Below are 26,248 nucleotides of genomic sequence, written 5' to 3' on the forward strand. Positions count from 1 at the left end.
GCAATTTATCTCATAGGAGCTAATTTGATTTATAATAAAGAGGTAAGAAATACTGCTAACTATGTATTAGGCAATAAGATTTTAAAAAAAAAGCATAGAAATGCAGAGTCTGCTCTACTTAAAGAAATCTCATGTGAAGGAATTTATGGAAGTTAATTTTTACTACTATATAGTTGTCTGTGAGGCTGGATGATTTTGGAAAATTCGTATCAAGGAGACAAAGTTCAAAGCCAGGCATTAAAATGGCTCACTGGGCAGGAACTTTAACATTTTCTCTTTTCAAGTTCTGCCCAAAATTTATAGAAAGAATCTGTTGCTCTTTGAATAAAAATCAATAATGTATTTCATTTGGGAGTGAGAGTTCATTCTGAAAATTATTTGGAAGCAGCACATAAGAGGTATTTCTTAATTATCTACTGGACATAGCATTTCAAAATTTGAATTTTGACACAGCATTTTAAAATTTATAACTATTTTGCTTTGGGATTAGTAAATCAATTTTCCTAATAACAGAGGTTTTTATTTTATTGCATATTTTCTATGTCTTTATTGATGACATGTACAAAGCAAAGAAATGAACACAGGGAGAGCACTATTGCTTATTTAAATCAAGAATATGAATTTCAAAAAATACTGGAGATAAATTTAATGGTAGACTCGAATGAAAATTTCATTCATGCATAGGATGTTTATTATATTTGCCCTTATAGTCTCATACTGCCTGGTCATAACAAAAGTTAAGTTTTTATATAGGCTTCTGAGATTTTCTTAGCTATGTATGCAAGTTCTCTTAGATATACATGTACCTGTTTTTGCAAATTATAAAAAATATGTCAGATTATAGTAGAATCTGGTCAACGTTTATAACCAATTTTTTTAATCCTTCAAAACAAGGCTTTATAGCAACATGGTATATTTTACACAGATATGTCAAATTATATTTATTGACATTAACAAAGTTTAGTGAGTATTTCCCTCATGTAGCTTTAATAAATCACAATAAATTAACACATATTTTCATTTTTCTATAAAACATAAAAAGATATGTTTAGTAGCTGAATATTAGTGATGTAACAGGTGATTTATTGTGGAGTTTCATCAGCCTCAGTAGCCAACCTCCTAGCAAGGACAATATGGACTCAGAGAAATGAGAATGAGTCACATCCCTGCTCCACCATATGACTGGTTATTCAGCAAGGGTATGTGAATTGAAATAGTGTTCTCTAAGCTTCTGGAGGGTAAGATAGGGCTGGGAAAAAAGAGAAAGCAGCATTGATTGATATCATTATGCAAGGTGGGGAGAAAAAATACTTTACCTTTATTTCTTCAATGCTAAAATATAGTTACAAATTAGAAGTGGAAAGTACAAGGAGGCAGATGCAATTTGCATTTAATTACTAATTTAGAAGAAACAATTCAGTTTCATTAATTTATTTCTTTTGTTAGCTTCAAGGGTAGAACTATCTTAAGTAAATTATTATTTCTCTTATTTGGCATTTAGGTAACCACCTCATTCTCCTAACTATTAAATAAAAACAGTAACAACAAGAGGATAGGAAATCTTACATAGTCAATGATGAATTTTACTACCTGATTACTTGAGAGCATTGGTAAGATCAGTTTTCATTCAATAGATAACATAAGTGAATGTCTGAATAAAATAATAAAAATACTTACAGGCATAATAAATAAAAATACTTATTATGTTAATTGTCATAAGCAATTAAACCTATCAAGGACCTCTAAAGTGGGTACTATTTATATCCCTATTGCAGACACTGAGAAGTTAAGCAATTCACTAAAAGTCACTGGGTTAAAACCCCAATCTCAAAACTACTATGCAAAACTGCCATGTGTAAGTCAACTACTTGTAAAGTCTATTTGATAATACTTCCCCTCTGTATAAAAAATGTTCCCTGTAGGTGAGTTTACCCTTCACAAGGTAGTTATGCCACTAACTAGAGTCAAAATTCCACCTGACAATTTATGAAAATATTGCCAGAGGTCATTATACTTTTACTGGTTACATAAATTTAATAAGAATGCATGTTCTTTAATATGAATATAAACCTTGAAAGGAGAGTTCATCAGCAATAATGAAAAGTCCAACAAATCTCAGATCAGCCCTATAACACCTAGATTTGGTTTATATAAATACATGTTCATTAGTCAGATCTTAATGTGTAAGATTATAAGTTGAATTAAGTTGTGGAAGGTTAATAAGATGGAAGATGGGAGGAAGAGGAAATAAAAACTCGTAATGCTAAAGAAGCCATTTTGCTGATTCTTACATGGACATGGTACACATTTTCATATTTCAAAACTCAGGTGGGGGAGTGAGGCACCTTTTTGTAACACATAACATATTGGTAGCAGATACCTAGCAAAACTTTAAGCTTAAATTCTTGTGGTTGATACTACTACTTTATTAAAAATAAAATGAAGATACAATTATATTCTTCATAATGAGATAAATCCTGAAAATATCTGATTTCAGAAAATATTCCAGTTTCAATTTAAATCTGCACAAGTAGAAATGTTTAGTCATTAATTGAACTACCAGGCAATTTCTCAGTAAAAGCCTACTTTTTAAAGTCAAACAAGTTACAGAGGCATTGTTGATCTATATTGTTTAGGGTGAGTTTTAACAGATAGAGGTTAGGTACTGGGAACTACTAAAAACTGGGAGCTACTAAAAACTTGTGTTATAGTGACAATAGGCCAGAGATTTAGAATTGTCTCCAAAGTAAAATTTAAATAAATCACTGAATAAACTCTCCTGTGAGATTTGGGAAATGCTGGATTTAGATCAGAGTTAACTTTCCTGGAAACTATTTGTGATCAACCATCACATGAAAGCTCTACAAAAGTTACTTCTACCTATGTAGATAGGGTGGCTCTTGTGATTTTAACTTGACAGTAGTCCTGGAATACTGGCCTTGAAGAATTCCTCCTCTAATGTATAGCATTGCAACAAAGTTGGCATGGGGAAAATATTGGAAAATAGGGAACATTTGGAAAACAACTTCATAAATATTTATTTCAAAGGACAAATGCAATGAAAGGTTTTAGAGATGAAATAATGGAATAACAAAACCCCAAGAGTATAAGAATGATTAAGTGAATTGAAATTTTTCAATAAATCTTCCAAGATCTTACATGAGTCCAAGGAATAAATTTTGCAACAACAACAAAGTATTATATAGGGGAATGTAGGCAGATCATCTGACAAATAGGATGTAATAACTTGGTTCAAGAACAGGATATCAGATGGTTTGGAAAAACTCATATTCTACACTGTGTCATGGATGGTTTATTAAAAATGAAGCCTAAAGTTCATGATAAATTCTTGTGTGGAAGAATAGATGATATGACAAAAAAAATTTTAAAGTAATGAATTTTGATGATTAGGGAATGGTATGAATGGGATAGAAAATCTAATGTAAAAATAAGACTAATTTTCAGGCAACTTCTTGTGGTTTTCAAGTGTCAGAAATAAAGAAAAAAATAAGAGATTTAATATGTCTAACTTAGAAAGGGCAATGGAATTTGAATTTAAATAACTGCTAGCTATAAGAAACTATGAATGGGAAAAGTTAGGATACGTGAAGATGTGAAAATGTAATATCTAAAATTTTTATTTTAATCATAGCCAAAAAAAAAAATCTTTTGAATAAACAGAAGTGAATAATTATGTTGTGAGGTGACTGAGTGTTTATCTGGAAAGGTGAATCTTGGGTGCCACCTACCTAAATATGATACACACGCCTGAATGCAGGGAAGATAGGACCCTGGGAAATGAGACAAGATTAAACAAGGAGGTTAAAGACTATCTTCTGAGATATAATACTAAGAAATAAAATTTTAAAATATCCTCCACTCATCTAAGGTAAAAAAAAATAATGAGATGGAGAATAAAATGAAGAGTTTCTGATGTGGGGAACTAGAAAATTAATACAGGACATCAAGAAGATCACTATCACATGTAGGACTGTTAATGTCACTGAATGAAAGAAATAGTAAATATCCTATAGAAAAAGATCTCTGTCCTGCATGTCTAAAGTCATAAATTCAATTTAACTTCTTCCCCAAAGTTATCATTAAAGAAACTTACTGGATAGCAACAGAAATTTTATATCCTATCTTCTCTTATTTTAAGAAATAGCTTTTAAAAAGATATGGTCAATTAGTATCCATGATTTTTTCCTTTAAATATGTTTCTGACAGACAGTTATCCACAAATCAATATATTTCAAGTTGATAAGATTATTGACAAGGAACTAGAAAGTTTTGAAGAAAGTTATATATCCTTATATAAATTTGGATCATATGCTAGACAAACAATAGTTTTATATATTTTGTCCATCTCCACAGTAGGTAAGTAACAGTTCACCTTTAAAATCATGTTCTGTACCCTGTCTCAGTTATAATTATTCTATGGTTGTTATGATCATTAAAGGCAAGATACTTCTAAAAATAAATCCTTTTAAGAAGGATAGCTTTCTTTCAAGGAATATACTATAAAACTTCTACAATGGAATTAGCTAAAGCTTATTTTGTTATTATTATTATTATTATTATTATATAACTTTAGTTCCTAAAGTTTGGAGGCACTTTTATAAATAATTCATTCTCTATACTTTGGAAAGTAATGTCCAAATGTTAGACTATTCATATTTAAATACATTTTCACACGCTAACCATTAAGCTAAATTTAAAAAGAAAATAATAGAGATATTTTATAAATCAATATACTCTAGCAAAGAAATCTAATGGTAAAACTAAATACAAGAAGACAATTGCTTTATTTTAATGTGTTTTCTTCATATTTATGCTCACTCTTCTTACTAAAGCAAAAACTATGTCATAGTTACATTACTATACAAGCAACTAAATTAAGATTATATAAACACAATCCTATATTAAATTCAATTTGAAAATGCTTGCCTTAACTTATCCCATGTAAATAACCACTTATTTTCAGTAAAACAGATTATGAACACTAGCATGTGAATCTTTCTTAGTTAGAAGCCCCATTTGTTAAATTATTTGTTTCTAAATAGCATCTAATATAACAAAAAGCTGACAGAAACAGTTTAAAATAAACTACTACTGGCTACCTGCTTAGAAAGCATTTTTGTTCTCCTTATCACACAATAATACTTTTACTTTTCTGCCTAAAAAGATAAAATAAATGTACTGGTTTGAGGTTAAGAAAAAAAAAACATTGTTGAGCATAAAAACGATTACCCAATATATATATTTATATATCTCCCAGGATAGTGTGATTAGACAACCCCATATTTTCAGATGAAAATTATTTGCTAAACACTTCCTTCCACTATTGTGTTCTATAACTCTTCACAAATGCCACATCTAGTTATTGCTACTGTAGTGAGTTAAATTCTAATGTGAGAGAGGAAGAGAATAAAGAAGAAAAAGAAGGGTAACCACAAGCAAATCAGGAGATTACAGAACTTCACATAAAAAATCTAAGTGATGACCTAGGAATATTTTAGCTAGAAGCAAACAACATATATGAAATATTTTTTTCTCTTAATTCTTTAAATATCCAGTATTATTTGTATGTCTTAGATATTAAAATTAGATATGTTTTTCCCCCACCAAAATGCACCCGTTGCCTTAAGGAGGTTTTAGATAGTATATTTTTACTTCCACAAAGACTCTGAAATTGCTCTATACCTGGGACAATGTGGAACTCTATGATGCTTAACCGACTATATAATAGCACATAATTGCCAATTTTCACTGCTTCCAATGAGGCCTGACAACTCACCAGCTTATAGCAGTGGCAGACAACTACAAAAGAAATTTTTACTTTTTAAAATTCTTTTCAGAAAAGATCTCCTGAAAATTCAAATTGAAAAAAAAAAAAGGTTTATAAATAATGGAACACACTGCTATACTTAACCAGGTTTTAAATCCTTGCAATATTCCTTTCACATCGAAGAAGGTCCAGGAGTTGCAAGTAAAGCAATGCATTTAACAACTTCTTAAAAGCAATCACAAAAGTAATAAATATAAAAAATCATTCTTAATTACCTCTGTTGAGTGATGCTGAACTGTTTATATCTCCAGTGATGAAGGAAGACTCTGACTGCTTTCGGACCGTGTCATTCCACATTCTGCGAATTCGGCTCTGGATGGGGGAAAAAGAAAGGAACTGAACTCACCAGGCAGTGAGTTTTCACACAAAACATTCTTTTCTTTCTGTCATAGTTATATGAGACCTCTGTTTTTCACATTTGGCAAATGTACAACATCTCTATGAAGTAGTAGTACATCAGAAACTAATGATAACAATTGGTTTTCATTAAGTGCATTCCTCAAAGTCTATATAAAAATAATTGTAACTACGGAAAAGGAATGAATGTAATGTACTATATCAATTAAATATGATGAAGATATAAAGAAGTGTACTCTAGAATGTTAGATTTTAATGAGCTTAATTTCCATAGAAAACCAAATTTTTTCATTGTAACTTTTGTGGAAGTTTTATTTAAATATGTGTTAGGTTGTCAGTTTTATTAACAAAAGATTTAGTTTAAGAATTTGGACTCTTGCAAGAGCTTTATTAGAATAAAAAAAGTGTTATTAAATGCATCTGAACTTCACATTTTCCATAAGTTTTATAAGAAGGCCAATATAATTTTTGAAGTTACATACTACCTTGGCTTTTCTTTCTCTTGAAGGACCTAAGGAAAGCCAATTCACACTTATTCATTCCTTTAAAGAAAAAAGTTTTAGTGCAAACTAACAATTCTTATACTAAAAAATTTTACATTCTTAAATTCAGTTTTCTAAGGGTTGGACTATCAACAAAAGCAGTATAATTATTTTCTAATGGGAAATTGTTTTATTCTGTTTTGCTATTTTATTGATTTAGGCATCAGAAATTATTAATGCTTTTGTATGAGTAGGAAACAAAACACTTTTCCAAAAGTGAAAGTTTTAATAACTATGACGACTACTAATGGTGAACCATGTACACAGCTGGCTACTTTGCAAATATATTTGGACTTCTTAAATAACAGAGTACCTAATCTTAAAATAGTGATAATCAATTCCATGAATCTTGGGAAGTTTCTCCTTCTGAAAGACTATCTGTACTGTTATGTTTGTCAGAATACACACATGCAAAGTACAGAGCAAAATTAATAAACAGCAAAAGAAAACTGGTCCAGGATTAGGCTCTGAGGACTTGAGAAATGTTCCTATTGAAAAATACTTTAAAATTTCACTGGGAATTTTAAAAAACAATTTAAATTTTAAATTTTAAAATAATTTAAAATTTTCAGTGTTCACTGGGAACACTGGATAAATCGAAAGCGTACACATTCGTTTGTTGAATTTACTAGTGTGTTAACTAGTTAATTAATTAAAATATTAATTACCCTCTAATGCATGCCAAATACTAACCCCAACAATACAATAGGAAAAGGCAAACACAAAATGTTTCTTTATTTTTTTTCCCTTTGTTCTTATCTTTCATGAATCTTTTAGGCTATTAATTGGCAGATTATTGCAAAAGTATAATAATGAGACCTCAAATCTACATAGAAGCACTGTTATAGCTGAGAAATATGAATTAAATGACCATCAGTGGATGAATAGATGAACAGTGATAGAATTATATACAGCAATAAAAAATTTAAAGATGAAAAGCCTTCCAGAACAGCACAGATATCCAAAGAAAGAGAACAATAAAAAAAAACATGTACATATGTGAATAAATACTGAATGTGAATAAATTATTCCATGTAAAAAGTATTAAATACACACTAAATAAAGTGTACTGATAAAAATTTAGATTCTGGATATATTTGGAGATGTATGATTAAGACATATTCAAAGAGCTTATGAGTTACTCAGAAACTTGATTTGTGGAAGGGTAATACTTCACTGTGTCACAGATTTATATTCCGTGTACTTTGTGAATGTGTTATAACATGATTAAAAAATAATTATACATGATAAGGGGATATGGTCTATCTAGGAAATCTGAAAATAATGCACTGACATGACATCTTAACTGAGAATTAGAAGAGTTGTTATTTATTTATATGTGCTGCTCCCATCATCTCATCATGTATTTGTCTCTACTAGGCTAGCCACACCTGCTTCCCTGCCACTCCTTTATATGCTCTGCATGCTTTTGCCTGGGAATTGATATAACGGCTCTGTCACTTCGCGTGTTCTCTCTAAATCGAGGTATAGACAACTCCTTTATCTCTAAGTTTGGTCAATTTTTTCTCCTTAAAAGGACCAAACTACATTAATAGAAACTGGAAATACAAAGTGAAGAGGTGCACACACACATGCTATTCATGAAAGTGTGTATATGTACACATTAATTCTGAGTGCCATACTGTGTATTTTTCATGTTTTCAATGCTAAAACATTACAAGAACTCTAAGAGGTATCATTTATTCACTGGAGATTTCAAGGTTAACATGTCACAGACCCAAAAAATGGTATAACCTATATTTGGATCAAGTCAGGTGGCTCTTATACTAGGAGGCTAATATTTATTACATTTTATCAAATAGTAGTTGAACAGGGAAAAGAAAAGGAGCAAAATCTAATTTTCACTGTCAGAAGAAAAGTAATATGACATTTAGTGCAGTCAACACTTAAATATTCAAATAATTAATCAGGATATACCATAGAAAACTGAAGTCAAAATTATTAGTACAGGATACTACACATTATGTTATAAAGAAATAGAAATATTTTACCAGGAACACAAAATTATCTTTTTTTTTTTTTGGAAATGAAGCAACTATTAGAATAAGTCAAGCAAATAACAGAAATTAAATTCATGAGATTCAAAGGGAGAGATTTCAAGCAGAGAAAAAAAGGAAAATGTTTTATTTCTTATGTTGGCTGTTGAGTTCACAGGTATTCATTTTATTACTATGCTTTGCATTTTAAAATATGTTATGCATGTTTCTGTTCTTCAAATATTACATAACTGTATCTACAAAGTCAATAAAAGTAAATGACAGAACAATTAAAGGAAGGGCAGAGTAAGAAGAGTAATATTTCATTCGATAGCCTTTAAGCATAAACATGTACATCCCTATGCCTATTTTTATGAGTAAAGAGTATTCAGCTTTTTATAAGTGACTAATATCATGAAGCAGTTACATGAAAGTAATAGAGGAAGAGAATTTTTCTTTTAATGTCACAAATCATATATCTCCAATATCAACATTGTCAATATTTTTTAGAGGATTACTGTGTTGGAAGGAAACGTAATTATCGCTAGTCACATCTGAAATAAAATAAATTCCTTAATATTTTGTGTAAAGTACTAAATTCCTCTTTTATGTCTTCCATATTCATGCAGTTGGAAACAACATGAAATCATTAATTATTATGTAAATTTAGACTAATTTCATAAATTTATTGCAGTGGCCTCTTAAAATTCTGTCATAAATTATCCCCCCTTGAGATATTAAAAGAACAAACTATATGTGTTAAGCAATAGGAATTATGCGAGGATAGCAACTTCTAACAGAATATAGGGAAGAGATATTTCATTTCAATTAATAAATATCTTTACCTGTGAGCCTGTGGAGTAACGTCCAGGAGTTCGAGAACCAGATGTTTTCCCTGAGCCAATAGAACTCTCTGTACTTTTGCCACTACAGCAATGCGTTCTCAGGCATTTTCCATACTCTTTTCGAACCTAGCCAAATGAATATTAACTTATATTAGCAAGTAAAACATTTCAGCTAGGAACTATGATATAAAATAGATGGGCATTTTATTTTGGTGATAGTAAAAACAATTATTCCCTTGCCCTACAGAATATATTTTACAATATAAAATACCAATAGTCATACCATAAAGCATGAAATGTTGATAACTGGAAAATTTTAAAGCATCTCCCTCACTCCCACTGCCCCCACACCCACATTCATGTTCATCTCATCAATCAGTACTACTTCTGAAATCAAAGGGCAAATATTTTAGGCTGGCTCTTAAAGGTAAGATTTTTTATTCAATATAAAGGGATCTACTGGTAAAGGGATAGTTCAGCTATTGTTCCTTAGACAGAAATGAGGGAGTTACAGAGAGTGAGGCATGTAGAAAGAGATGGAAAGAAAGGAGACAACAAGGAAGAGGAGAGTGTGAGATAATATTTAAAGACAAAAAGTAAGTATTTTTAAAACTCTTTCTTTGAAGTTTATTTCTTTTTAAAAAGAGGTCAAGTTTTCTATTTTACAATACAAAATTCAAGATATTTAAATCGTATTACTTTAAAATACTGTCTTTCAATAATCACAGAGAAATGTGATTGATATTTTAATAGTATTGTTGATTACAATAAGAGAAAAAAGATAAATGTTTTTAGTTAATGCTTTCAGTAGAAAAATATGTCCACAGTTTTGGGCAAAGCTTTTATCATGTTTATTTATTTTCTTTACTACTAACTTACTCAAATAAGAAATATAAAAATAAATACTAACTGTCTTAAATCATCTCTCTTCTGTAAATAACAACAAAAATAATACTCAACCATATGTCCATCAACTAAAAAACATTCTGGGACATTTTATCATATTGTTTATATATTCACAAATTACAATATGAAATAGTATTGTATATGTTATTCTTCGTTTCTTCCTTATTGATTTTATATGTTCATAAACTTCATAGTTTGTGACAAGAATATACCAATGTAATTTTATTTAAAACAAAATTATAAATATTTGATTTTGGAAGACTTATTAGAATAAAAGCAAAAGAAGCTAATACAGCAAAACTATTATTGAAAACCAAAATACTATGCCTACTAATGTAAAATTCATTTGTCAAATATATAGCAGCATCAGAGAGTGAATATATTGTTAAAATTATTAATTTTTTAGTGTGTCACAGAAGCAATTAGAGTAAGGTTAATCAAAGAATGGATGAGGAGCATTAATTTGAAATAGGTAGAGGTACAAAGGAAGTCTTCTCAAAAAGAATTAAGTAGACAATTTTGAAGACAATTTTCAAAAGATAGGTTGGGATTATTTTATGCTATAGAGAAAGGAAAGAGAGGAGACAGGAAGATGTATAGGCAGTTTTAGTAAAACAGGGAGGCATGATAAGCTAATATTTGAGATCTTTATCTCATCTGGAATAGCAAAATTTCATATTTTTAAATATAATTGAGATTATATTGATTTTGTCACCAATCTCTTTTATGCAGTAGTTTTCCATTATTAGAAATGATTATTTTTATAATCCAATTCATATTTTGTTCATTTAAAAATAAAAAAACTAAGTGTCTATCCACTTGTACAAGTGTATAAAATATGTGTGTTTGCTAAGGTGGATTAAAGAAGCTGCATTTGGTTAGGGTGCTAGGTCCCTCTCTCAAAATTAAATATAACAACACCAAAAAGGTTAAGCAATGAAATCCTGAGAAATTTAAGCAATGTATCTTGTGTGAAAAAAAACCTTTATCCCACAGGTACTATATAATCAGAAAGTTCTTTCTAAAATGCCACATTTCTAACATGACTTCATGACCAACACAAGGTCTGGTATATTGTTAACCTTATTATTAAATCTTCATCAATTAAATTGTCACATCTATATCTAAAAAATATATATGTATACTTCATTTATAATTTAGAAGGCTTAAACAAAATCTCTACCCAAAGGGAAACACTATATTTGTTGTAACCTACATCACTTTGTTTTACCTAATGTACTAACAAACAATGGATTTCTTTTAAGAATATACAGTGATTTTAATGACGTAATTAAAAGCTAAGCAAACATTTTAGGAGAGGGCAAAGTCAAGAGAGTAAAGAGGGGAGAGGATGGTATGGGAGTAAAAAGGAAGAAAGTAAAAATTGGTATACTGCTCTTCCAAGCACAAGGCAGCAATTTTGTTAAGACACAGGAATTCATTAGGAACTATTTTCTTAGTATAAAAATGTTGAAAACTCCAATTTTCCAATATCATTAAGATATTTGAACTGATCACATAAACCACTAGCAAATAAACATGCTTGGGATGCCAAGTTCCACATTAGCAATGACACTAACTAAATTATTATACTGACTTTATATTTTCTGCAATTTGATCTGAAATTGTAATTATGTGCTTTAAAAAGAAGATAGAAACATACTAGGGACTATGTATATGAGAAATTTTCTTCATTTTTTTTGGAATAAATGTTACGTGATCTTTCAAACATCTGCATATTCTAATCTATGTGCTATGTCACCACTTCTTAACTCAATCATATGATATATTTTATTTCAATATGATATTCTAGAATCAAAAGACAGAAAGAAAATATACATTACTGATAATATATATTTATTATATATTCTCAGTTCAAAAATAAAGCAATCATGAAAACTTCTATGAGTATATGATATACTTGAGTGTATAGCAAAAGAAAAGGTGATTAGAATGGAATGATTGGACATGCTGATGTCACAATCATGCAATCCATACTCAGGAAAGAAATGACAATTCAAAGTTTGATGTTTGGTAACAAGCTGATTCAATATAAAAATGACCCTATTAAAATGGAATATTTCATATCTATCTAAAAATGAACAAATGCATTAGCATGGATATATTATTGAATTCAACTAGGTGATTTATGAAAAAACTCTTAAATATTGTTCAAATGCCCATGCTACTTCAAACATCTATAATTCAATGCAATCCTTCTTAAAATTCTAATGGTATTTTTCATAGAAAAAAATCTAAAACTTTTCTACAGTCATAAATGACTCCAAATAGTTAAACAAACTTAAAAAAAAGTTAAAAAGTTACACTGCTTTATTTAAAAGTATTCTGCCAAAATACAGTAATCAAAACAATATGATACTGGTATAAGAAAAGCACCAATGTAATAGAATCAAGAGTATAGAAATAAGGCCTCCTTGGGAATGAAAAGGGTAAAGTCTTTTCCATATAAAGTCAACTTGGACCAAATCGATACTTCTACAAAACACCAAGAACTAAATTAAGGAAGTGCAATATCTTTAATAAATTAGTGTTAAATCTGATTAACCATACACAAAAGAATGAAAGTGGACTGCTAACATGAACCTTTTACAAAAATCAAACCAAGGGGAATTAAAAACTTAAACATAAGAACAAAAAGCCTAATAATCCTAGACAACACTTAGAAGAGTTCCTTTACTTTGGTCTTGGCAATGGTTTTCTAGATATGTATGGCAACTACAGAAGAGCAGAGAAGATTTGCCAGTCATGTATCTAATAAGGGGAAAATATTCAAAATATATAATAATAGTTAGACAAATCAATATCAAAACACACCTACACGCAAAACCCAAAACAAAACTACAAATCTGATTAAAACGTGGGCAGAGGAAGAAAAATACTTTTTTTTTTTAAACAAAGGGTCCAACTAGCTAAAGAATAAATGAAAAGATGTCACTAATCTTCAGGTCAGTGCAAAACAAAACTACAATTAGCTATCAGCTCACACCTGTTAAAAAGCAACATGGATGAAGTTGGAAGGGATCCTGCTTAGTGAAATAAACCAGAAAGAAAAAGAAAAATACAGGATGGTTTCACTCATAGTAGGAACATAAGGGATCGGGGGGAATAAAAGAGAGAGACAATAAAGGGAGTAGAGAAAAATGAAAACAATGAACAACTATAAACCAGAGTCCTTTTATGGGGGTTAGAAAGGAGAATAGGATCAGAGCTGGGGTGGAAGAATGCACTAGACTATGGTGATGGCACACTGGTGAAATGGTGGTGGGAAGACTATGGGGATTACAACTGAGATGAAAAATGCACAAACGGGCCCTCCCTGGTGGTGCAGCGTGTTAAAGCACAGCACTGAGAATCTAAAGCCACTTCTGCATGAGTTTGATTTCCGCCTGCCCTAGAGGTGACCACATGGCGTGGCAGACCTCTCCTGACTGGCCCGCTGCTCCCCTCAGCAGTGTACTTCGTTGATCTGCCTGTTCTGTTCCTCACTCTGTCTCTGGTGAATCCTCTCACCACCCCTAAGCCTCTGGCCTGTACCCCAGTTCTGTATGCACAAATAAATTAAATAAATAAATAAATCTTAGAAAAATGCACAAATGGAAGAATGATGTAAAATAATAATAATAATAATAATAAAATAATACCTATAATTAAAAAAAATGATTTGAGTGTTTGTGAGGATATGAAGAAAAGTGAACTCTTGGAAAGTAAAATGGTTCAGTCATGGAAAATAGTGTATCAGTTCCTCACAATATTAAAAATAGAACTACCCTATTATCCTGCATTCCCAATTCTGGTATAAAATCAAGCATGACTTAGCACCATATACACAGGTAAGAGACCACATATATGACAGTAATCACATGTATGACAGTGTGTAATAAGCTATACCACTGAAGCTTGTTTAATTATATTCTATGACATTTACACAACGCTGAAGTCACCTATTGATTCACTTATCAAAATATAAATCTATAATTTCTGTGAAACTCATAGAAAAAGATAGTAAACAGTAGTTTCCAGAGGTTGGGAGTCGGGGAAATGGAAGATACTGACTGGGGCATACAAATACTTAGCGATAAGATGAGTAAGTTTGGGGCATCTAATTTTTATCCACAGCATGTTTTTTTATAGTTAACAGTGTTAATATATTATGTACTTGAAAGTTCCTGAGAGAAAATCTGAAATGTTTTTACCACATGAAAAAAGAAATGGTAATTGTGTGAGGTAATGCAGGTATTAGCTAACACTAAGGTAGTAATCATTTCACAATATATGTGTATCAAGTGAACATATTGTACACCAGAAACTTACACAATTGTATCTAAAAATATATATATTCTTCTAAAAAAGAAGAAAGAGAAAAATTTCCTAAGATTATTCTGTAATTTCAAAGACAAGTACCTATTATTTTAGAAAAAAAATCCATTTATTCTTTGATGTTGTGCCATGTTCTTGACACCAAAGAAAACACCACCAAAATTATAAGAATAAAAACAAAGAATTAGATGAAATAACTGTAAGAATGCTACTTTTTTTTATGAATTATATATTAAAAAAACCTTCTAAATCAGGGATTGACATTTTTTTTTTTCATGAAGAGCCAGAGTTAAAATTTTATGCTTTGTGAACCAAGAGGCAAAACTAAGTATTTTGTGCTATATACTTATTTTGATTTTGAAGTTAACCATTTAAAAATGTAAATACCATTTTTGTCTGACTGGTTGTAAAAATTAAAGGCAGTTGGAAAAATCTGACCATGATTGCCAAACTGCACTTGATGATATATAAATTTTTTTTTAAAGATTTATTTATTTGTGCATACAGAATTGGGGTGCAGGTCAGAGGCTCAGGGGCAGTGCGAGGCTTCACCAGAGACAGTGTGGAGCAGAACAGGCAGATGGATGAACTACACTGCTGAGGGGAGCAGCGGGCGGGTTAGGAGAGGTCTGCCATGCCATGTGGTCACCTCTGGGGCAGGCGGAAAACGAAATCATGAAAAAGAGGCTTTAGATTCTCAGTGCTGTGCTTTAACACGCTGTGCCACCAGGGAGGGCCGATGATACATAAAATTTAACTTATGTTAAATATACTAAAAACTTTAGATTAACTCTTGGATCTTGAGGTTCAAAATTTCTATCAGAATATCACAAGTGATTTCTAGTCATTCCTTGTATAATGGTAAGGCAATAAAATAAAAATTGATAAAACTCTGTTTCTGACTAATAAAGAATTACAAACAAAATAATGTCTAAAGTATAAAAATATAAGCACTCTAGAAAATTTCTACATAACCTTAAATTTTTAAGACTCATTTCAGATTATAGATAATGTATGAAAGGTGGGAGTAAATCTGGTCTACTACACTTGAAGATGGTCTAATATTCCCTAGTTATTGATATGTAGGCAAACTTTTCTTTTCTTTTTTTTAAGCTTTATTTATTTATCATACTGGGATACAAGCCAGAGATGCAGAGGGTGAGAGGATTCACCAGAGACAGAGTGGGTAGCAGAACAGGCAGATCAACGAAATACACTGCTGAGGGGAGCAGCAGGGGACTGGAGAGGTCTGCCATACCATGTGGTCACGTCGGGGCAGGCCGGGATGGAACTCATGTGAAATGGCTTTAGCTTCTCAGTGCTGTGCTTTAACCCACTGCGCCACCAGGGAGGGCCACTTGTCTTTTCTTTTAATCTTCTGATTTTACTCCTATCTCTGTGTGTGTGTATCACCTGCCTCCACAAATCTCAGAAAAGCTGCTAATACACAAATTCTATGTATCTCCCAATAAAAATTTAAGGTCAAGTCTATAAGAAAATAATTTTTATGCATTATCTAAATCAAAAAGCTATGCTTTTGCCTTTTGCTGTTAAACATGCTCGTCATCTTGTCTTTATTTTCTACTAGTTTCTTCTATTCTAAAAAAAAATAAAATTAAGGATATAATATATATATTCTTAGAAATAAACACGTCAAGAATAAGTTATTATAATATGCTATAATTGCTGTGTCATCACAAAAATGTATGCCATTTGTTTCTGAATCAAGAATCCTAGCTTACCTTCTTTTGTAGGACACAATGGAAAATGAATATAAACATTCCCTGTAGAGAATTGAAAATGGTGAAGAGATACGCCATGATGACTGTGCTTTCATTAATATACATGAGTCCAAAGGCCCAGGTCAATCCTAACAGGCAGAGAAGAGCTATTGCACCTATAACCCATGACCTATAGAAAGAGGAAAAAAAAGGGGGGTTATTAATAATTGGTCTTTAGTTAACACAATATCATTAATAATATCAACACTGAAAAAAATCTTATAGTAAATTTTCTTAACAGAATATGTAAGACAGGTGGAATAATATTTTAAGATATTAATGGGGACTAAAATATCAAACTTGAGGAAATATACATGAATGAAAATGTTATGAACATAGAAATTAATTTAAACAAAAGCAGATCTGTATACTAAATTACTCATGTATTTGTAGCACAGATGTAAATGGTATGGAGATGTAATTATGGTAAATGACAATAGGGAAAAAGCCTATAAAGCTATGTGAGTTTCTACTGGTCACATTGGTATGATGATGTTTATTTTGATTGCATCTCCATTAGATCTTCATCTGGTACATTTTTACCCCATTTTTCCAAATTTCCATTTTTTCCATAAAAATGTTAATGTTTGCTGACAACAATTTATTAGAAGGAAACCATATTTAGAGTAGACATGATTTTTTAAAATTATTTTTCTGATTTTACAGTTATGTAGAACAAATATGAGATCGAGTGGATGGGGAAAATAATTCAACTCTAGGTCACAATTTGCTTTCTTCAGGCTTTGATTGCTGTCTTACAGGTCATGGTGGACCAGACTAGAAATTAGGCGATTGGCAGCTTTTTTGAAAAGGAACTTAAAGGCTAAGGGCACTTTCATTCTTTGAAATATCTTTAAATTCAAGGGATATAATGAAGCTGAGAATGGGATGGAGTGGTATGAAAAAATAGTCTAGAATGGAAAACAAATTCTCACTCTCATTCCATTTTCTTGGTTTCCTCCAAGCTGCCATCCACAATAGTTATAAACAGGTAACAAAATTACATATATTTATAGCTGTGTTATATATATAGAATGAATCTACCCAATAGACAGGAATATAATAACTGAAAATGGAATTGTTCTCAACTCCTCTGTAAGAATATGGGAGAACAGGATCAAATCAGTCTAAATCTTGATACATTCATGAATCCACCCTTTCTTTTCCCCCAACACCTTCCATGTACAGTGTACATAATCTTTTTTATCCAGCAGATTAGCATCTTCCACTTACATTGTCTAAGGAAGAAATATGAGAATTGAAACATTGCAAAATAAAAGGGGGAATCATATATGTTCACCATAATCTGAAGCTGGGTTTAATAAAGTTTTCAAGGAAAACTACCTGTTAAGAAAGATATGATCCCCAAGTCGTTAATTTAAAGACTTAAAAATAATAAGCTCACATATTTACTATTTTTTTCTTCTACAACCATTAGCCACTATATTTTATATACATTTATAATTTAAATGCCCACTAAATTTAACATGTTTACTTACAGTATTAACATTCTTGAATAAAGAATCCCTAAAGGAATATTGCCACTCCATATGGTATAGGTGCTTATATGAGTTAAGAATACCTTAGAGTTATAGGTTTTTCTACAATTAGCTTCAGAATATTAGAAACTGTCAGTTATCAGCTTCTTAAAGGGACTGGAAAAAGGAAAAATGGGAAGCATTGCCATAGAATATGGCAAAATTTCTACTTAGTTTTAGAAACAAAGTGGTAGGATAAAATACTGAAGTCTATTACTCACTAGAAAGCACATGGTAGGCCCACAGCACATGCTATAAAATTGAAATGAGCCTAATTTCTTTAAAAAAAATAAAAAAGACAAGAGTATGGAGAAGTAAATGAAATGGCACTGGAAAAAATGAAAACCAAGGACTCTTCACCAGAAGAACAAACTGAAAGTCTATAGCAAGGTCACCCATAGGTTGCTGATCTTAAGTTTATTGTTGCAGGACATGTAATTTTAACACATACAAAGGAAAAAAGCCCATATGTGAACATTAACAATTATTCTTACTGATTAGTACAGACTTGTAGCTTGTTTCAGATACTTTAAAGGTGGATTCATAAACAAATGGCTCATTAATGAAAGTGATAGTTGTCAAATTTGAAAGAGAATTGTGCATATGTTAAACATAATTTTTGAAAGAAGGTTATTTTTTCTCATTTTAGGTATTTAATATAGAAATTAATTTGCATCAGTTGAATTGGGTAGCTTTATACCCATAAGATCATTTTGAAGATATGCCTCTAAGTCACCAAATAATTTTGGATGTATAATGCCCAAACAAACAACAAAATAAGGACATAATGCCACACAAAGGAACACTCATCACAATGAGAGGAGAAGGCTATTAAAGGCAGAACAAGTCTGTACTACATGAAGTTGGTAGTACTGGGGCACTGAATTCATGTGATAGCCAATTAAAATAGATAAAGCAGAACATTTTGGCAAGACACCTGCAGCATATTATTCTGCATGTAAGTTGTGTGCCTGATTATTTTCCTGCACAGTTTGCTCTTCTGCCTCAATGTGAATGACAGAAGCTCTAGTGATTCTTTCAGTACTGATCTGACAGCTGGTTCATGGGACCACACTGATAAATGGAATTTATCAGCCATTCAGGTCATTCTTACTTGATGAAGGGTCTGTTATCCTCATAGCTAAAGAATGCATAGACATAAAGACAAGAACACCAACATTAGCATTTTATGACAGAGAATTTTATATGAAAAATATTCTCCTGATCCCCAAAGTTTTCTTTCCCCCACCTCCCTAAATGTATCATAACTTTCCCTTTATTATTGAAGGTACCAAGATCACTGAAAATGACCAAGATCACTTAAAAACAAGGAATAAAATCAGTTTTACAGTACTGCAATATTCCTTATGAGACTCAAAAGTTCCAGTTTTTCATCATGTGCTCATATTACTTGTGACTTGACAGAGACATTTATTTCTTAGAGATCACATTTCTCTGGAGAATGAGAAATCTTATGAGCAATCTGGAAAAGGCTTGGGGGCATACTTAAAATGACAGATTTCATGTCACCTAAAGGTATTCTTACTCTGTTATATTAGTAGGTGAGATTACTTAATTATGGACACTGCACTTCTAAGTAACTTTAACATGCACAAGATTGACCTGACTTAAATCTGAGCATATATTCCTTTGAAAATAATCAATCCTGACTAAGATTCCTGAGGGGCGTAAAAATTATAACCACTCATAGTCATAGGAACCAACAGCATCTGTGCATTAGCACTTGTATTCACTAATTTAAGTAGTATACTGATAAAATAGAACTCCAGTACCAAATTAGCACAGATAACCTAGAGAACAGTTTGGATTATCTTTTTACAAATATAGTTGCTGCTCAGTGAATTATATCGCATAAAAGGAAAAGAAACTATGTTTCTTTTCTACTATCTCTAGCCAAAGACAATAGTTTCTGATATTATACACACACAAATAAAGTTCTTAGAAACTGTGATGCATTTTGAATTAAGAGAAATACTGATGAAAAATCTCACTCTCCAGAATGAGGCAAGAGTAAATAATGGAGAGTTAACCTGGGGTTAGAAGTCATTTTCCTGTAGCTTGCATTCTAGGGTAGGTATTTATTAGCTACACAATCTTAGGCAAAAAATTAATTATGCTCATTTACGCATCTATGAAATGATGATAACCATAATGTAAGTTCCTATGTTACAGTGTAATTTTTTTGTAATTAAATTATATATTGTGTATAAAATGTTCAAAACAATGCCTGACACATAGTAATTTCAGAAAATGTTACAGTGTTATTTTAGACATTGATCTTTGGTATGAGTTCCACAAGAAATTCAGTATTTCTCACCCCCAAATAAAACACCAAATGCATTAATATTGATTTTTTAAAGTCATTTGAGGATATTTCAGGAGTAATATTATGCAGTAAAATGGATAAAGAGAAAAATTTTTGCAGATGGAGTATGAAGTGACTATATGTGTGGTCCAATATGGTGACTCCTGGCCATATGGGCTCACTGAAATTTAAAATCAAGAAAAACAAAATAATGCTTAAAATTATGTTCTTTGGTCAGATTACTTATGTTCCAAATTCTCAGAAGTTTCAGTGGCTTTCATTTTAGATACAGTAGTGGCAAAAAATTTCTGTCTTCACAGAAATTCTATTAGATAGTATTTGATTAAGGCATACAAAGAGAGTTTTAAGCCAAGAAGTGAAATAAAAAAGAGATATTGAAATAATGCCATGGAAATGTGAGAGGTACACAAAGGAGAATAACTAAAATGTGATCATATTGCACAGTTATGAACTGTGCCTTAAAAAGGAAACTTGTATTCATATTAACATTAAAAAGATATAGAACAGGGTAACATTTATTCTATTATATGCATTCCCATTTCATTACTATAATACATCTGTAATGTCAAGTTCATAACTGAAAAGGTTCTTTTAACCATAATGTGCATAGTATGATATCAAATAAAGTTGCAATGATCCATATAGTGAAATACATGCAAAAAAATGTTTTACTAATTTATTAAACTATGAAAGTTTTTTTTTTTGTAAATGTTCAAGCATGCACTACAACTGCAGCAGTGATATATTTTAGCCTTAATAAATATTAAAAAAGAGAGGTCAGAGTGTAATTCATTAGGATTTGTTGGCAGCTATATAGATCAATCAATTTCTCTACTCAGTAAAAAAATATATATAACTCCAACACCAGTTACATTTAGTTATGGTCATGAGTTTAAGTATTGTCACTGGAATGTTAACAGAATGAATCATGCCATTTATTTGTCTTGACTATTTTTGACTCTTGAGGAGGGAGGAGTGAAATTTGGGAGTTATGAAAAAGCTACTGTAGTGTCTCAGTGCCAAAATACAAGTTGCTTACTGTAATGGAAGGTACCATTTTTGACTAAGACCACCTAGTTTTAAGACTTTTATAATAATAAAGTTTAAACCTATAATTTTAGAGTTTCTACAGATAATATATAATATAATATACAGTATAATATATATAGTTTATATATAATTAATGAATTATTTAATTTATATTTTTTATTTTTTTAGGAAAAGACTTTCTAATTATTCATCATAGAAACACATGCTAATTCATAAAGAACACTTTATTAATTTTCAACCGAGAAGGATAAATAATATACAGTAATTCAAAAAATAAAACTCACTAAACTTCCCTTTTATATGTCAGTGTCTTCCATCATTTTTATCAGATATTCTATTGACTCAGAGATTCAGTTTTATAACATCTCTCCACCATATGCAAATAAAATTGATGCTAGTAATATTGCAACCAATTATGGTGGCAAAGCTGTATGCCATTGATTCATTTTTCTTTTTAAAAGAACTTAAGTATAGTATTTGTTTCTCAGGAGGAATAATTTTATTCTAACTTATCAATAAAAATACATCTTAAGAAACCACATTCAGGGTTGTATGCTAAAACAATTTACCACAGCTATTTTAACATTTTGTAAAAATATGGATGTAAAGACTAATATGCTCTTGAAAGATGTTAACAGGAACTCATAGGTGATCTTGTAATTTATAAGAGATAATTTACTGGAAATAAAGTAAAATATCTTACACATATAATTTTCAAAACAACGAAAAATAAAATGCCTAACTTTTTAAAAATATATAGTTCTCTTTTGTCAAACACCCATTTTATTATTTTAGTATTATTGACACCTAAAACCGAACTTTACTTAAATAACAATGTCATTATATTATCCTTAAAAGTGGTCATTATAATCAAGATCAAATTTTTAGAAGTCTGTGCATAGGTTGATAATAATTATGCATGCAAGGATGTATTCTATAGCAATTCCAAAACACAGAAACTAGACCATTAAAATCTAGTTTGATGGAATCTTAGCTCCAAATACATTTTCTAGAGAAGATGTTTCTTAACTAACATTGTAACATACAAATAAATAAATCTATGGCATAAAGATTCCTAATACAGATGTAAGTATAGACAGACCATGAATAATAGATTAAAAAAAAGCAATGTGAATAAATTAAGTAGGCTATGGGATAGTCTTTCTATGACTTTAAAGTTACTGTACAAAATAGAATGTTGTTTTGGCATAATTTTTGAAGAAATGTCTACATTCAATATTTAACTTGCTTACAGCATTCCCTTCAAATTTATTTAGGTAGAATAGGTTTTTTTTTTCTGCTTTGTTTTCCTTTTTTTAAAACAAAAATGGAATAGTTTATTTTTACATCATTTTGTGCCTTTTCCATTTCAGTTGTAATCCCCATAGGCTTCCCTTCACCAAATCACCCATGTGCCATCACCATAGTCCAGTGCACTTCCCCCCCCACCTCATTTTTGATCCTAGGATTTTTTTTTTTAAATAGAATAGGAAGGGTAAGCTTTGGCATGAAGGAAGATAGGGCTGTAGCAGCTCTGAGAATCCCCAAGCTACAAGATCTGATTTTTAGTAATCACAAATGTTAAAGGAAAATTAATGGTTTAGAGGGAAGTATTGATGCAAATCAACTGCAAGATTAACTCTGGAACTGCTGGAAATTTAACCTTAACTAATTGATGGGTGAATAGTATGCTTAACTATAGGAGAATCTGTGGTATAAATATATATATAGATAATCTGATAATCTGATTAGTATTACATTTTTCCAGGTTCAGTATGCAGTTGAATTGCTTTGCCTGAAATAAAACTAATTAAAATCAAAGGGTTGACAGATTTTTCCTCTGGAAGTGGTTCGAGCTATTGCAGGAACAAGAAAGGTAGTGCATGCACATTTCTCAAGATAAAACTTAATTCTTTTTAGAAGGAGAAAATATTAATTTGTGTGTGTGTGTGTGTGTGTGTGTGTACCCCTTACTAGCACTAAGGCTCCCAAAAGAAGGACTAAGATTCAGTTATTCAAATGCTAAAAATAGTAAACAGTCAGCAGCATACAAAGCCAACAGTCCTACTGAAAATACACTTAGAAGTCATCTTTGGGGCACTGCTCGACCATACTACCAATCCAGAAGTCCTTAGTCACAAATACTGGAATAGTTTTCAGTTTGCAAAGGAAAAGGGGCCCCTATTCAATCTCCTACTGCAAACCTTAGTTTGGAACAAGGGTGTTTTAAATGGGATGTTATTAAAGTTTGCAAATTATCAGATACTTAACAACTAAATCTGTTGCTACTAGCAAAGTAACATCTGTGTGAGATAGCATTAACATATCAACTACAGAGTCATTAAGGGATATTTAAGATAGTATAGTGAGAAGAGTAGTGGTCAGAGAAAACTTAATCATTCATGTTTACCTCACAGTATTGAAAATGCTTGATCAATCAGTAACACAGTAGAAATCCTGACTGTTTTATATATATTTCAAATATATCTTATAACATGGAACTATAATATTCTAGAATTATGTTATTATATTTAATTCCTTCTTTTCCTCTCTATGTATTTTACTACATAGGAAGATGAAAAGGAAAAGTCATTTAGATATAATTTAACATTTCTGAGTAAAACATGGATTTTTTTCAATTTGGTCATATTTTTAAGACACTAAAAATTAAATATTTTAAAAGTCTTGGAAAATGTGAAATTCTATTACAGAAATATAAGTCTATGAACAAAAGAGAAGATAATCATATTTCGGCTATGGTTTTTATTGCTATTTAAAAAATTACCACAAAAAGCTAGGTTGCTATATTTTTTACTTGTATTAGTTATTTATTAAGTGACTAAAATAAACAAAATAAATGGTTTAGAATACATCATAAAAATTTTCAAATCTCAATGACCTGTAACAATATTTTATATTTGAGACCACAATAGCAATATTAAAATTTTAATGACAGAATCATATTGCTGATGAGTTAGGGAAATCTAAAATTAGAAATAATTGAGTATCTAAATCAATACATATTAAATCAGTCTATGATAAAACTTTAATTATAATCACAAATCAATGTTATGTAAATTATTTACAACTCAATATAATTTGGTCAAAGAACTAATTTATATAAGAAATGAATTCAGGTAATTGATTATACTCAAGAGTTATTGCACATAGCTATATTTATTTTAATTATATATCTCCATCTATAAGATGAAATAAAATTACTTGATTTTTATTAAAATAAGATATGAAATTTAAAATGTTTTATTAGAAGCAAATAATAGCACTATATCATTATGAATATACTGTATGAATAGCAGATATCACAGTAACTGATAGCATGGATTTGTCAACTGTCTGAATTTGAATGCCAGAGAAGCATTTTACTAACTGCAAATTGTATTAATTATTACACTCACTAAGCATCATCTTCATTATCTGTGAAATGGAAAAATACAGAATTGCTTCAAAGTGTATTAATGGGGAAAATTTAACACACTTTCTTCACGTGTATATTAAATGGACTTGGCAAGTGATTTTTGCTCTTGTGATTATTGTTGTGTATTACTCTTCCAACTTTAAAAAACAGTGTGTAAAGTACAAAAAGTATTATAGTATATTTCATTTTAAGTGTCTTTGAAATCCATATATTATATCAGAATCCAAGGCAGAAGTGAAACAGCTCCTTTCTGAAATGTGTTTTAATAATTACATTAAAAGTCTTAGTTTATAACGAGCTTCATTTTAAGCAAATGAAGTAAACACTAAGGACTTTCATTTATTAACTGAAATGGGGCATACCCAGGTTTTAAATTAACATTAAATAAAAACCCAAAGGCTCTGGATTACATTAGAAATTTATATTTAAATAACTAATTTTTCAGTAAGTGTAATTAGTTGACTATTAAAAAAAGACATAAAATACTATGTGAAAACTTCATGAACTTATTGAGATATCTGCTCAACACTGGATATCACTAATATTTTACTTATCTTTTAAACAATTTTAAAACTTGAATAGGAAAGATGAAATCACAAATACATAAAGTTTTATTTCTATGGTGTTTTATTAATGAAGTTCAAGTAATACCTAAAGATCCATAAATTGTTAGCAATATTGACACTTATAATTAAAATCACAATGTTTCCTGACTCAAAATTGGAGGGTCAATATTTTTAGAATTACACTATGTCTTCAAATTCAGTGAATCCTTAGAACATACAATTTCAGTTTATTAAAATTGTTCATTGAAATTCAATCAGATGAATTACTTTAAGGGATATATTACATAATTTCAAGATATCTTTTTCCAACTTAGTAGATGCACAAACTTTTAAGTTAAGTAAAATAAGTCAGGAAATTAATAACTTTTGGTATTCTTGCCAAATGTGATTTGACAGGTTGAATTGCTGTTATACTCTTTTTCATACCATATGGTATCGTCACCTCATGTTTCATCAACTTGTAACAGAAACATTCATCATATCCTTTCTGTGAATAAACACCTTATTATAAACTGCTTGTATGAATAACTAAAACATAAAAAAGCACAACTGAGTATTTAAAACATGTCTGCACTTACTAAAGATTCAAGTTAATAGAACCAAAGTAGTTACTGAAATACAACAGAAGCAGCCAAGTTTTTTTTTTTTTTTTAATTTTTGGACAAGTAGCTTGCACTTCATAAACTTTAATTTACTT

General features: G+C 30.5%; 1 protein-coding gene across 14 annotated transcripts in view; it reads right to left on the reverse strand.

Annotated features, from left to right (window-relative positions):
• ADGRL3 (adhesion G protein-coupled receptor L3) overlaps window positions 1-26,248 on the reverse strand; it is a 726,682-nt gene that overhangs the window by 53,504 nt on the left and 646,930 nt on the right. For 9 of the 14 annotated variants that reach the window (XM_012724122.1, XM_012724111.1, XM_012724117.1 and 6 more), the window contains 4 exons: window positions 19,267-19,293; window positions 16,576-16,744; window positions 9,590-9,715; window positions 6,064-6,160 (listed from right to left, as the gene is read on the reverse strand). In XM_012724122.1, the coding sequence (XP_012579576.1) occupies window positions 6,064-6,160; window positions 9,590-9,715; window positions 16,576-16,744; window positions 19,267-19,293 (419 nt within the window). The remainder of the gene's footprint in view (window positions 1-6,063; window positions 6,161-9,589; window positions 9,716-16,575; window positions 16,745-19,266; window positions 19,294-26,248) is intronic. The other 5 variants (XM_012724116.1, XM_012724114.1, XM_012724121.1 and 2 more) reach the window with 1 other exon arrangement.

This window comes from Condylura cristata, unplaced genomic scaffold (assembly GCF_000260355.1).
Source record: "Condylura cristata isolate star-nosed mole 26May11 unplaced genomic scaffold, ConCri1.0 scaffold00012, whole genome shotgun sequence".
Lineage (NCBI taxonomy): Eukaryota > Metazoa > Chordata > Mammalia > Eulipotyphla > Talpidae > Condylura > Condylura cristata.